At 30.0% G+C, this 15,649-nt stretch overlaps 1 protein-coding gene across 2 annotated transcripts; it reads left to right on the top strand.

Moving 5' to 3' along the window:
* The first annotated feature begins 1,469 nt into the window (after nucleotides 1-1,469).
* LOC107173632 (facilitated trehalose transporter Tret1-2 homolog) lies at nucleotides 1,470-14,305 on the top strand. 2 transcript variants are annotated; one of them, XM_015524235.2, is made up of 7 exons: nucleotides 1,483-1,935; nucleotides 2,133-2,196; nucleotides 7,567-7,935; nucleotides 8,718-8,971; nucleotides 9,687-9,902; nucleotides 10,601-10,855; nucleotides 13,735-14,305. In XM_015524235.2, the coding sequence occupies exons 1-7, from the start codon at nucleotides 1,906-1,908 to the stop codon at nucleotides 14,026-14,028; spliced, it is 1,482 nt and encodes a 493-aa protein (XP_015379721.1). In that variant the 5' UTR covers nucleotides 1,483-1,905; the 3' UTR covers nucleotides 14,029-14,305. The 2 variants fall into 2 exon arrangements, with proteins under 2 accessions (XP_015379723.1, XP_015379721.1); XM_015524237.2 differs by lacking the exon at nucleotides 9,687-9,902 and having other exon boundaries at nucleotides 1,470-1,935.
* The last annotated feature ends 1,344 nt before the right edge of the window (nucleotides 14,306-15,649 follow it).

Raw genomic sequence — 15,649 nt, 5'->3', positions numbered from 1 at the left:
TTGATCTATTTTATTACATAATATTAGACGCACCTACTACCTACCTATTGCGGTTTTATAATAGACTTCTTATACTTTAAATGTTAATTAAAATCTTTGTTGTTTCATAAAGTAATCAAATGAGCACCTACCTAGGTGGCTAGGTATTACATCTTTTAAAATTTTAATGCACCTGCGAATGTTTTTTTACTAACTGCAAATTTTTCAAAATAAATCGTTTAAATAACGGTAATAAAATATCTTTTTAGAGGCGTTGATAAATCTTGATATATATTTTTTAAACATAATGTATTTATAATTTATTAAATGTTCGATTTATAAAGATTATGTAATACTATTGATGGAATGGTGTTAATTTAACTCTGTTTTAGTATAAGGTTAAGGTGTTTACTATATAATACTGTGTATAGTATAGATATTTTTAGCAAAGTAAAAATATTTTTTTAACAAGACATCACTAAATATAGGTAATGAATAACTGACATTTACTTATACTATCATAATACCTACGTGTACTATATGATTTATGAACGGGTAGAACGCATTAAAACGTCACAATTAGACGGTGTAAATATTATTATAGTTTCCATTGACTATTAATCGCACGAACTACAATAAAAAATTAAAAAATGCTGTACATATGCATTTTGCATTTACTACTGGTTGTAAGAACTAAACGCTTTAAATTCTAATGTACATTAGATTAGCATACGATGACGATTTACTGTACCGCGGGGATATATACTATAATACTATACTAGTATTATATCTACTATTACATGAATTCCTACCTGTCATCAAAGTATCAATTAATTATAAATATTATATTATATATGCCATATGGTCAGGTTAAAATGGTATTATAATTAATCAATACCATGAATACATGTTTTAAGGCGGTAAATATGACAAGAATATTATCTAAGTGACTACGTACGTATATTATTTATTTTCTTGTTTATTCGTCAAAGAGATAATGTCAATCATACCCGTGAAAACCAATTGTTTAATTGTTTTAAAATATTGATATATTCTGCGTGAAAAAAACGGTATTATTTCGGGTTCTGCTTCATAGATTCAACACCTGCAATCAATCAACAGTTTTGTTCAAATTTTATAAAATCCGTTAATTATAAGAGTTAAATAAAAGTGTTTAATGAGTATTAGTTGTAAAAAACGACTTTAATATAAGGACATACGAACTGAAGCAGACCGAGAAAACTACGTCTACATAATATTTTATTGTATTGTAAGACTAGGGTTCGACAGACAACGCGGAAACTCGCGATACTTTATATCGGAAGGACAGAGTTTGGATTCGCTCATTTAGGCCATGTGCGTTGTTACTAATGACAAAAACTTGGAAAAAATAAATCTCTTACGGACCCATTGTAAATTAACACTTATTCATCGAACGCTGTGAATAAATGAGCGGTTTTCTATTGATGCGTGTGTTGTATAATATCATCATTATAAACGTGTATGCACGTGTAAAGCTCTAGTCGAGGCAACTTGTGCTCTTAAAATATCTGTAACGAAATAGTGGGGATACAAATCGCACGCCAACCTATAATAATTATTTGTCGCATATATACGTCTGCTCCGTTTCTCGATAAACGCGTTTTATACAGGTATCTAAGACGAACTATTTAAACTTGAGCAAAAGTTAAACCGTGAAATTATACGCGGTGTAGAGAGACACGATATCGATGGCGACCGCGTTAAGATATCATAATATTATGGTTTTGTAAAATTCGTGAGCCTGGAAAAAATTGCATAATATTTAAAAATTGTTTACGTTCATAATATACATTGCGATAGGTTACAGTACAGAACCGATTATTTAATATTATTATATACATGTGTCTACTTTCATGGGTAGTTTAATTTAAAATCTCTAATATCATGCCGAATCGTCACAAGCAATCGAAAATCGTAAGTTGATCGGAATAAAAATCGTTATTTAATTTTCAAACGGGCGTTTCCGCCTATTAATGTATATATATAATATATATATTAATACATATATATTATATATTTATAAATATATATTATATATATGTAATTATATTGTGATTCTATCCATCACGTTGGATTAGCAAATTCGATATTGTTATTTTATTCTTTTTTAGTTCACGCTGATATACAACTTATCGGGTGGTGCTATCAAATCTCAAGCCATCATAACGGTGATTGGTGAGTATTATCCAACTTTCGTTTTGTATTGAAAGTATAGCAGTTCATATTTTTTATTATTATTTTTTTATTCATACACCTCAATTGCAACTGTCCATAGGTGTTTCTAAAAATACATTAAATATACTGAATATTAAAGTTATATACCAATTATTTTAAATATGATTTACGAATTTTGCACGAGTCATGAATATTTAAGTTATTGTAGTTACATTTGATATAAAACTATGTGTATGTATATTATATTTTCAGGAGTAATTCTTCTCTTTGAGGAATTGAATTGAAAAAAATCGATGTCTCCCCCCCCCCTCCATTTGGGTAGGGCCATAGTATTTCACATAGATAGATTGCAAGGGATTAAGGGAACATCTGTTTATTGCTGGAGTCTCCCGGGAGACCATCGAAGGAAGACCATGAATTATTATTGTTAGGTTAGGTTGTTTTTATTGCAGGGTCCAAAACCATTTTTGCTATATATTCTGGAGATCCGGCGGAGGAAAATATTTGAAAATGTTGGTCTTATACAGTTAGTAGATTTTATATTAGGTTTGCATCTACATATTTACATAGCGTAATGTGAAAATAATTTTTTTAATGAAACATTGCATCGCGCGTAGTTCGAGATTACGATACATGACACATTATCCAATAGTTTGATTAAAAAATACAATTTTATATGAATTTGTTAGTTTTAATAACAATTCATACGTAAAACTTCAAACTACAAAACTATATAGGTATAATATGTTATTATGTAGTTCAGGGGTGGCCAAAATTTATTCACCTTTGAGGGTCGACTTTTACAAAAAAAGTTTTTTATTATTATTTAGTATCTATAATTATTAAGAAACACATTTACATAAAGTGTATGATATCATACATTAAGTTGTATAAATTAATTACTAATGTCTAATCAGTCTTAATAAGTGATCATAATATAATTAACCCTTCTGGATTTAAATTAAATATTTTTTTACACACAATGCTTGTTGATGAATGGAAATGGAACGTTTAAAATTTGGGAAATTATTATCAATCTTACACAAAGGAATAAAGTTATACTGATAAAATTTATCAACAATGTTTTTAATTACCACCATGATTAATTTTCGTGTGTGTAGCCTAAAAATAAATTCTAACACGATCGAACGTTTGGCTGCCCCTGATATATAGTTGATACAAAAACCGATGTAATGCTATGCGAGTACTACGCAATGTCTATGTTACGGTGATGACTATAAATGTGCATGATGATATTCGTTGAATTTTTTTAAATGATCTGTTCTCTTTCGATTCTTACCAATATGGATATACCGCCATATATCCGGGGCCGACTCAAGGTATTTTAACGCCCCGGTCAATTTTTTGAAAGCGCCCTTAATCAAATGCTCCATAATATATTTAATACTTTTTATACTTACCTATAGGTACATATTTTGTTTAAAATTCTTATATTTATGGATAGGTAAATGATTGCAAAACTTTTTTGGATACAATTTATAGACGTATCGGCTGTAAGCCTGTAACACATACTTTTTTGGTTTTCCCGAGTTAATTATTATATATCATTGTATATTATTTTTTAATTATTTGTAATATAATAATAAAAACTGGAAAGTGGAGTAAAATTTATAAAAAATCTATATAATGGAATATACTGTCATAGATAATTTAGTCATTTAGCTACCTATATTATTGTTAATTCGAATAAACATTACGCTAAATATATAAAATATTCGTATATTAAAAGCGCCCCTGGCAACCACCCGGTTCGCCCGTATCTTGGGCCGGCACTGGATATATCATATATTATATTATATTATTATCATTTATCATACTATTGAATAGCTCAGACAGTTCAGTATAATTAGTGACTGGACTTTTATTTTTAATTAAGAATGAATGAATAAATAAACATTTGTATGGTACTTTTAATCTCAGAAGAGTATTCAAAAATGATTCATCATGACATTGTATCGGAATAAGAAAGGTATGCAGTATGGTTGGATGGTGCCTCCTTAGACTTACGACGAAAGGGCGATGAGGTTAAAAAATTAATATTATTTGAATTAATTTGTAAATATTTTCATTCATGTCAATAAAAAATCTAGATTGCAAAAAAATAATCTATTTTAAATTCGCTACCTATTCAAAATATCTCAGTATAAGAAGAATCTGCTGATTTTAATAACAATTTAATTTTAATTGATAAAGGGACTTAAAAGTGGCTATAGCTATAAATAAATAAATATATTTATAATATAACTCATTGAAACTAAAGTGCTTCTATTCATTCGGTTTTTCTTATTGTCACTTTTTTAGTTAGTGGCAGATATACCTGAAGGCTGAAGTTTCATCAGAATAGTTATCGATACTTATATAATATATATATATATACAATTTAACGAACTACGGGTACGGGCGTAAATAAAAAATAAAATGTTTTTTATAATTTTAATAATAGTATAATAATCATACACCAATATTATATGATAGTCACACTTAAATGTGTGTTATTAATTTCAATTTTAATTATTTTACATTATTAGCAGTTTTACTATTGTTAATGCTATTGTTTTGACTATAGGTAGGTACTATTTTTATAGGTTGTTCTAACAAGCATCACCGTTATTCATATATTGACTCACGCTCCCTTTGGGCTTAGCGATACACAGTTCGTCAACCGCTGGCTTTTAAGTACATCAGCTATATCAGGTAGCTATCATATTATAAATTTATGTAGTCGATAAATTATTATCATTCGACCGTCATCTCTACATTCGATGTTAATGGCTATCAAACTATATACAAGCGAATGAGTGAACGACCATAATGACCATAATAATATTGTATAAAACGAGTAACACGATGAACATACTATAATATTATGTATTTCGCTCGTTCTCTGTTAACCTTGTAGTTTTATAATACAATAATATATTATTTTGTATCGCGACAAAACAATGCTTTTTGAAATTCGTCACGACGGTCATTAGTCGTTGGTGCGGTTAGAGACATATTACATTAACATTGCTCATTAATATTCAAATAAGTGTCGCCCGGCGAGTATAGGTTCCTATATACCACTATATACGATTTTTGCAAAACTAAAATAATTGTAACCGAAAAGAATAAAAGATAATCTTATGTGCGATGTGAGCAATTAATAATAAATTAATACATATGAATAATAATAAAAAAAAAATTACCTAGTTATATTCTAATTAATTCTGACGTGTAAAGTCGTATATGGTCTTGTTTTGTTCGGTCCTAACGGGTCTGTCAAACAAATTAAATCCCGATTCCCGATTACGAACTACAGGCACTTTAAGTTACTTTTTTAAATTAGTATGTAGATCACACAAAGAGTGACTGCGTTCTTTCTAATTTTCTAAATTATATTGAACAGTTTGATTACATTTTTATTATAACGTACAATGTATATACCTATTTTATTTTATATGAATATCAAATATTTAAACTATCCACACCTTAATTAATAGTTTTACAAATATTATTATTTTTATATCAAATAGTCATATAATATTACAACACCTATCTAATATCCTAAAATTATTGTATCAAGAAAAATAACAAATATTTTCGTTTTAATATAATATATTGGGTTATTTTATTTTTATGTTAATATTTACCTTTGCGTAAAACTTCAAAAACGAAAAATTTCAAAAAATATTTAATTCTATGGGTTATTTTCAAATCAACTGAAAAAAAACGATAAGGTGTTTCAACTGTCAATTAAACGAGTTAATGTCCATCTTTAATCATATTACCGTTGTACCTTGTACTTATGATGCATTTACTAAATGCACCCCTATATCTAGGTTAGGTTAGATACTAGATTCGGGGTTACAGTGCTCAGTTCTCATCAACGTTCATAGACTCTTCTAATTATTTATTAATTTATTATGTTGTAATTGTTAATTATATAAATTTAAAAAACCATGGTTAGATTATAGGCGTTTATATTACGTAAAAAATAAAAAATAAATATACATTAACTCTTTTGAGAATTACCGACGGTATTATCAGCATCAGTTGTGTCGACAATTATTTCTCTGTATATATAGGTAAGGTATAATATATAAATATATAATCCATAATATAATAGGGAAACCGTAATAATAATTTACAAGTTTTGTCGCACAACCACTTTTATGGTCCACTAACTGTTTCATATAGGCAATAGTATAACGTATTTAATGTTTATGTTTTGGTATAATATCGTTATGCCGGAACATATATATATATATATTATCACGTTATATTACCGGCGAGTCGTGATTATATTGTTTTTCATCTACGAAAATTGGCTTTATCGTTGTCTGTTCGGTAGCAAAATGTAATGTTAACTCGGCAAATTGGTCAGTTTCGTCTACATTCGATAACAAACAACATTTGCCGGGTAGGTAGTTAGGTACAAGTCGTATTAACGTAACGTCCTGCAACGGCTAAATGGCGAGATTACAGCAAAAATAAAATATAAACTATTTCGTTTGCATTTTCCGCACGAAAACATTATTATGACAACAGTTCAAAAGGTATACTCGCGCGGGGAACACTATATAAAGAAGAAAATAGAGAAACTGTACCCATATGTAAATTCCGCGACGCGGAAAGATATTTAATCGCTTTTGTCAATTACTAAAAATATTATTATTAAAACGTTATTATAACATTATATAGGGATTTCAGATACTATTTCAAACATCGCGGTTTTATAATAAACGCTTTTATCTCTATCTATCGATATCTGAAGATATGTAAATGAATATATAATATTTATTTAAACTGCCGTATGAAACTAAATATTATTTTAAAATGTACATAAATATTGCGTATGACATGGGTACACATAGACGTTTTAATTATAATTATTGTTTTTGTATACTGTGATAATTCGTCGTGTTGCACTTGTTAAAGGTACCTACTTATTAAAATGATATGATAACAGATAACTGTTAATGTATTCTTATTGTATAATACTATTGGTATAACATTGTGATTTGAAAATAAATACTTTTCGTGAAATTTCGAAGGCACTAGGAAATTCGATCAATTATGGATTGCCAATTATTATGGTTTGCAAAATAATATAGGAATCCAGTCATTGATTTATGCGAAATTTTCCCCGTGATCTTTAAACCTGAAATTAAATACGAAGAAGTCTTGTTGAAAAAGTTACGAGTACAATCTCTATCTCCCACTTAAGGCAACGATTGGTGTCGGAATAGAGGGTCGGTGGTGTCGTAAATACAAAATCGTAAAGTCAATCAATTTATTTATTTTTTGGAAATCGTAAATCGACGTTGGTCTAACATTTTCATTCTCGGTGTTTTCTAACCATTTCAGCGGCACTTGGAGCCATAGCCACCGGTACCATACTCGGGTGGTCGTCACCAGCCCAGAACATGTTCGACGCCGACGAGTCACCATTTCCGTTCGAGGTCACCGGAAAAGACGCACAGATGTTTAGCTCTGTGTTCGGTATCGGGGCAGCCCTGGGAGCGCTTCCGGCAGGATACGTATCCAGGGTGTTCGGCCGGCTGGTCAGCATGATGCTGTTCGAAGGGTTCTTGTTAGTCGGCTGGACCATGCTGGTGTTTCCCACTTCCGTTTGGATACTGTCCGCCGGCCGGATGATGCAGGGCATTGGAGTGGGAGCCCTGTGTGCCGTCATACCGTCGTACATTGGCGAGATAGCCGAGTCCCGGATGAGAGGTAAGTTGAATTAAAATGTCTAAAGCTAAAGCTGTCTTTTCTTCCTTTCAAAAATCCGACTATCTATAGATTCGACATTCGTGTTTAAGACGACTATAGGTTAAGTTAGACCATACATAAGGTATAGGACTACTAGGATACTTTTTTTTTAAAGATTCATTTTGACGTAGTTGTATGATTAAAATAAAAGTTCAAAATGAAACCAATTCGTTTGTTACTAGAAGATCACTTGGGAACCAATTCATATATTACATTATCTTTAGGGTTCTAAAATGTCATGAAATTTATTTTTAAATCAGTTTTGATGAAAAATAAAAAATGAAAAGTTAATTTAAAAATGATGTAGTAGAAAGTGTTCAGTAAACACATCTAATTATTTAAATTTTAAGTGTAATATGTAACAGAAATAGTATTGCTTACATTGTACATATAATTACGTAAGTTCCATAATTATTATCTATCATATTATATATATAGTATAATATCAATTCTACATCATGATCGAGAATTAAATATTGATAATCACAAATTTGGTATGACATTATTCTGACCATCTAGTGATGATTTTATAAAAAATATAAAATTAAAACAAAATATTTTTCAATATTTCATAAAGTCGATAACCGTATTATATGTAGGTATCTATATAGACTACCCTGGAACCAATTCGGTAATAATATGGGACCAACTCGTGGGCGTCTATTGAAATTAAAAATATTATTTTGTTTGGTACCACCTGTTAATATCATAGCAATATTTAAAAATTACACATGTATTGGTAGGTCGTCTGGGAACGATATTCCAATTATTTATAGTCGTCGGCATACTGTATTCGTACATATCGGGTGCGTTCATGAAGTACCTGCCATTTTGCATCGCCTGTGCCTTTTGGGTGATTTTACATTTCATCGGCGTTCTGTGCATACCTGAATCACCGTATCATCTGATGAACATCAACGATCACGTAGGGGCGGCCGCTTCATTGCAGATACTTCGAGACTTGTCAGACACGACCGAAGAGTTGAAATCCATCAAAGTATGACTGATTTCTATAGTACGCATGTATATAATAATTAATAATTATATAAAACAAAGCGTCTTTTATAACGGGGATTCGAACTAGGTCGTTTTTAATTTAAAGGGCTGCACAAAACTGCACGGATTTTTACCTATTATTTTTTTTACTAATAATTGCTTATTAGAAAACTAAAAAGAACTAAATTGCCGAGAACCTAACCTCCTCGTAGTGTCTCATGGGTTTCACTTGAATATTTGACTAAATATTGAAAAAAATATTTATTGACCCGGGAATCAACTCAACGGTATCGATGCAGGTGTTAACCTGCTCGGTACTCGGGAATTAACTCGTATGAAACTCAATACGGATCTGGTTTTAAGCATATAGTTTTATGCATGGATTCAACTCTTATACATAAAATATTGAACGGTAAAATAGGAATATACTATAGTGATCATATTATATAACTAGTAAAATAAAATAAATACAAATTAGAAAGAAAAAAAATTAGAAAACATTTTCACATACGACGTACAAAGTGAATTGTCAGTGTTGTAAATGAACTTAAATTTTTTAAGCTAATTTAAAAAAAATTCAACATATTATATATTAATAATATTAAAGTTAGTGCGCTATTTTATGAATTCGGAAACCAATCGAAATCAATCTGAGGTGCGAAATAATTCACCTTGTATGTGATGAAGTTAGAATAATTGAAAGTTTTTTTCTTCAGATATTCGTCGAAAAGCAACAATCGCAAAGTTATACGGTATTGGAAGTGTTGTCAGACAAGGTGAATCGCAAGGCCCTTATGATCAGTATTGGGTGCATGTTTTTTCAGCAAATGAGCGGTATAAACGTTGTGATATTCTACATGACCGATATATTCAAATCGACCGGTAGCACCATGAATCCGAACATATGCACCATAGTTGTCGGTGTAGTACAGGTAAAATGGTGCCAAAGATTGAGTCACAAATATAACTTAGCTGAACTTTATAGAGAATTGAAAACGACAGATTTAAATAAATCACACAGCGTGTTGAATAAAAATCATTTGTTAGTAAACCAAATGATTATAATACAAATAAAAGAGATAATATGCAAATCTTACTATAATATATCTATCGTCATTAATATATATTTATCATGGATCGTAAAAATTATATTACTCGCCCAATCTACTATCGTTTCTGTAAGATTCATAGATTTGTACTGATAATTTTGCCGTCCACATAATAACGTACGTCCTTCGCCCCATACGAATTTCAAAAATTGTTTTGGTTAGATATTTAACATGTAATAAATGTGAACTGGCTTGAATTTTAAAAACGCGTACACCCAAAGGTGCCATCTCCCCCTCGAGTGAAAAAAACATAAAATTCAAAAATTAGATGAGCCTGCACTCTCTTCAGAGAAAAGCGTCTCTACAATGTTCTCATCCTCAATATATGTAAAATATTATATATAGTATATAATAATATATCGTACCTACGCGTCCTGCACAATATATTATAAATAAGTAAACTAATAGTTTAGTCTCCATTTACAAGAAGTCTTGAAATTATAACACTATTTTACTTTAGCTCGTAATATATGTCAATACTGATTAATGTCATTTACTATTTTTGGTTTTGTTTTATATAGCTTATCATGACGGTCGTGTCTTTTACGATCATCGACAAAAGTGGTCGAAAGGCGTTACTCGTCCTGTCGGGGTTGCTGATGGCTAACTGCTACGTGGGTTTAGGCGGATTTTATTTGATCAAAACTCATTATCAAGAACTTGCTTCGAAACTTAACTGGTTGCCCTTAGTGTGCATTGCTGTGTACATATCGGCATTTTCCATCGGTTACGGTCCCGTGCCTTGGATAATGATGGGTGAAATTTATTCGTCGGAGGTTAGTAACGTGCTGAAAGTACTTTTCAAAGTCGGCTTCACTATTCGCATATATTCTTCGCGTATATACGTCTCTTTGAGCGCCGTATACTTAAATTAATAATAACACTATTTTAAACTATTGTGTGGTGATAGGACAACAACGACGCTTCGTATTATCCTCTGTTCGCCTCTGCACTAAAAAATGATGTTAGTTAAAATAAAATTGCACTAGTTTGTTTAATTGTTTTTACATGTTTTGACGCGGGACATGATCGCGTACATATATAACATATGTAATATATATAAGGATCAAAACGATATTTAATATACTGTGCCCAATATACTATTGTATTACACGCGTATAACAGTTTATAGGTACCTATACCAACCTACCTAAAAAGTAAAAGCATATACTTTAGTCGACGTCGAAACGCGTAAAAACTTTACGACAACCATCGTACACGAGCGTCAAGCGTCGCCGTCGGATTCGAAATGAAAAAATTGCGGCTGTGCTTATAGTGTACAATATTATATTTTATGTATAGATGCACGTGTGTAAAATAATAATAATAATAACAATTACAAAGTTAACCGCAGGTGCTTACTAATAATTGAATATATATACGTGTACGACGTAGGTACGTACATTTAATTGGACCGGAGATAAAATAACAAAGTAACCGAGTAAACGGCCGCGTGTTATACCTATGCATAAATTGGTGTGTGCACCGTTTCAATATTATATTATTTTGTCGTGGGACCGGCTGCGACGTATACTAATAAACGTTTCGGAGCAGCGCCAATTTGGTGGCCTCGGCACAATACAATAGAATAAAACTCACTCACCCCCGACAAAACACATAAACGAATTTATGCGTCAGACTTACGGTGATATACAAAGCCAATTTACCGCACACTATATTATAATATTGTATTATAAATTATAATGTATATTATGTTGTATAGCGCCGCGACGACGTTTAATTATTTGCCCGCGTTCAAGCGGATTCGCAGCGAAAAGGGTTTTTGTCGTCGGAACGATGGTGCACCTATATTCACGACAATAATAATTAGTACATTAGTTCCAAGTCCATACCGAATTTCATCTAATTGTATGTGCTTAGAATTTTAGATGTTTTTGAATGGATATTTTTGTTCCTCGGCTTGTTATAGTTTACATTGGGATTTACCGCATGACGCCGAATCAAAGAGTACAACTTTTTAAGACTATTGAATCCAACAATATTTTGATAAAGGTCGAACAGTGATAGTTAATGTGGTATTAGAAAGATCTAATATTTTTACTATTATAATAATTATTAATAAAGACAAACTGCAGTTGAACATTTGATTACAAAACGATAATAATATAAAGATATTACAGTTAGATTATTGTGGCATCCCCAATTTGTGACAAATTTACCTGTGTAAACATTTTATACTTACGACTTGGATTGATACAAATATTTATTTAAAGACACGAATTTTACACAATATAGTAATAAACAATTATTATTTTTAATTTCGAAATTATAATAGTTATAATACACTTTTTTTTTTTTTAAATCGTAGTTAATATTATTATGAGTTTTTTTAAATAATTATGAAAAATACACATTTGCTTGTCTTTTAAACTCAATTTTTATTTTTTAATAGTCATACTTATTAAAATACAACGTAGGTATGATGTGTATGATAGATGAATATGTACCTAATGTAACGAATGTCTGATAAAACCACATTGCGATTGTTCGTATTCAATGAATTGATGAATAACGATATCAGATAACGGAAGTACCTACACTGTAGGTATAATATAATAAAACTGATATAAAACTTATTTTCAGTGTGTCTACGCCATAATGTTCAAAACTTAAAAATCTATAGACTTATAAAAATAACTTCATTGTAAGTTACAACTTATAAGTATCACAACGAATGCCGTGTATTTAAAATATATAAATTAAACCAAGTCGTTATTGTAAAATTTTTGCACAAGTAAATTTTGCACAAATAGGCTGTACCCAAAATGAATTATTATTTTTTTTAGCGCAAATGAGTAATTCTTGATATTCTGTAATAGATAATCCTTTGTATCCTGACTTCAAAGTGTCGACTCATGTCTCACATAGTTCGTTAGTTTGTATTATGTTAACTCACATGATAAGATTAATTTATATATATTTATTAAATCATAAAATAATTTGATATTTTTTACATTATTACTACGGAAAGGGTTAAATATAGGTAATAACAATTGTACTGCATACTGTTCTGCTATATAAAAACGATATAAACTACTATTTTTCATAAAATAAATTATTCTTTTATCATGAGTCTACACAAAAAACTAACGAACCGATTTAACTGCACTGAAGTCTTATTTTTATGTCGGTATGTTACATGCTAACAAATAACGAAAAAATGTTTACCGTAATACGAACATCTTTGGACTTGGGTGTAATAATTACCATCATTTGATATATTAAATAATAAATTAAAACGAAATATAGAGAAACATTTTTTCCATCATAACCCTTTTTTATTTTTTACCAAAATATATATTTATGCTTTAAATTTCCGATACCATTTTTATTAAATATATTTCTATACCCTATACTATAATATTAAATAATATTATAAACGATAATTATTATTTTCTACCTACATAATTCAACACAATTTATTTAGCTAATTATGTTTTATAATTATAAGATAATCGTTAATTTTTTCGAACTGAATCATATTCTTGAATCTGTTAAATTGGCTTACTTGTAGTGACTGATAATTAGTGATAAGTATTCTTATGTATAGTAATCGATTTGGTTGATAAGACTTTTTGGTAGAGGTGATAGTCATATTATGTGTTTCTGAACCGATTATTATCGTGGATTTCAGGTGAAACCTATCGGAACAAGTCTGACTACCTGTACCAATTGGACGCTAGTATTCGTTGTCACCTATGTGTCTATCGAGCTAACTCGGTGGCTTGGCTATGCGGGCTGCTTCCTCACATTTAGCATATTTTGCTTGATGGGCGGTGCTTTTGCCGCGTCAGTCATACCGGAAACGAAAAACAAGACGTTGGCCGAAATACAGCTGAAACTCGTCGGAAAGTCTAAGGCCGTCCCTATAGCAGTGGACGTTGTGGAGAAAGTGGAGCAGGTTCAAGCGACCACCACGATTCCATAAATTTCGACTTCTTTCAAGATCTCTGTTGACGTTTTCCGAACGAGAATTACTGATCCATTTAAACAGCACCGTGTTCAAAACCCTATTCCGTCCCCATGTCCCTTGATAATAATATTTATGTGTATTTCTTTTCCATCCACAATTCATTGAAATTTATATGTATACATATGATATATCATAATATAATATGCATTGTTTACAGGCCATCCCTTTTCAAACACGTCTACCGCTGTATTGCAAGAAAAATCTAAATAAATACAATGTTATTCAGCAAGCATTTCATATTTTCATCATTCAATAACAATCAAATTTGATTCACATTTGTTTTTTTTTCTTTCTTGTATAAATACTTAGAAACCATACTGTTATAACTTATCTTTAATATTGTAATCCCCTTTAAAAAAAAAAATGTTGTAAAAATCTTAAACCATGTAAACATACCACAACTGTAACTAATGGCCATGTAGTTGCCGAGTTTTTTTATTTGATCAATAAAAAAAAAAAAAAAAACAATCAAATTTATTCAAACTCTGATTCTTGGATTTTTTAAGTACTTTTGACTTTATTTTAAAAATTTTGAAATTTGTATACCATTTAGGAAGTGTCTTGTAATGACACGAATTATTTTAATTTTTTTTTTAAATACTCATGTAGTTGTTTTAGATGATTTTTTTTTAAATATTGAGTATCCAAGATCAAAATTTGACCTACAAGTTACAGAGTTATTTAAGTTTTACACTAGGTACCTATTATAAAGATGAGAAGTCCATGATCATATTAGATATTATTAATAATTTCAGCTATCAATTAGATAGGTAATAGTAATCTTTCAATATTTTATATTTTATAAAAATTGTATGAGGATATAATAATAAGTAGAAGATTAATTATTATGTATATCTAATTTATAGTACTCGTTAAAGATTCAAACATTTATTTTCAAAAAAAAAAAAAAAAATCGGCCTAATAATTTACATTAAAAATATAGTTGGTTCATATTTGAGAATGTGGATTAATAATTCAACTTCAAAATTCGAAAAATTTTAGCAAATATAAAACCATTGTAAAAGAAAATCGTCACGTACCTATATATAGGACATGTTCTGGAGTTAAAAGTTGTTGAACCGGCGACGTGTGTTTATTTTTAATCTGAAAATTCGAATTTCTCAAATAGTTTTATAAATCGCAACAACAATTTGACGTTTTCGTTTTCTGCAACATAATTTTTGATTCTTAGATTCAGCTTAATTACAATCGAGCGATTTAAAGTTATGTATAATGTTTTTTACGAAAATACTTATTGTTAGTACCTAAGTTAAATTTCAATTGTACATAAACTGAATGACAATATAGCTGATGAGGTAAACGAAATGTGTAGATTAAGACGTGACCCTATCCCTGAACGAATCGCGTGACCATTTATTATGCAGAGGTCGAAAATAAAATGTTTATTATCATGACATTGATGTGTATTATTATGGTCTAACAACAACTTAAAGTTTCAATATTATTCATAAATCATAATAGTTATTCCATATTTATATAACATGCATGCAAACTAAGTTTATTTTATCTGTGTCTTTTAGGTATAGTAATTTATTTTTATCTATAGATACTATAA

The sequence above is a fragment of the Diuraphis noxia genome, unplaced genomic scaffold (assembly GCF_037042655.1).
Source record: "Diuraphis noxia isolate RWA-SAM2 unplaced genomic scaffold, SU_Dnox_SAM2 contig0004, whole genome shotgun sequence".
NCBI lineage: Eukaryota > Metazoa > Arthropoda > Insecta > Hemiptera > Aphididae > Diuraphis > Diuraphis noxia.
The sequence above is the reverse complement of the archived record's forward strand: the minus strand, read 5'-3'. Positions and strand labels throughout refer to the sequence as shown.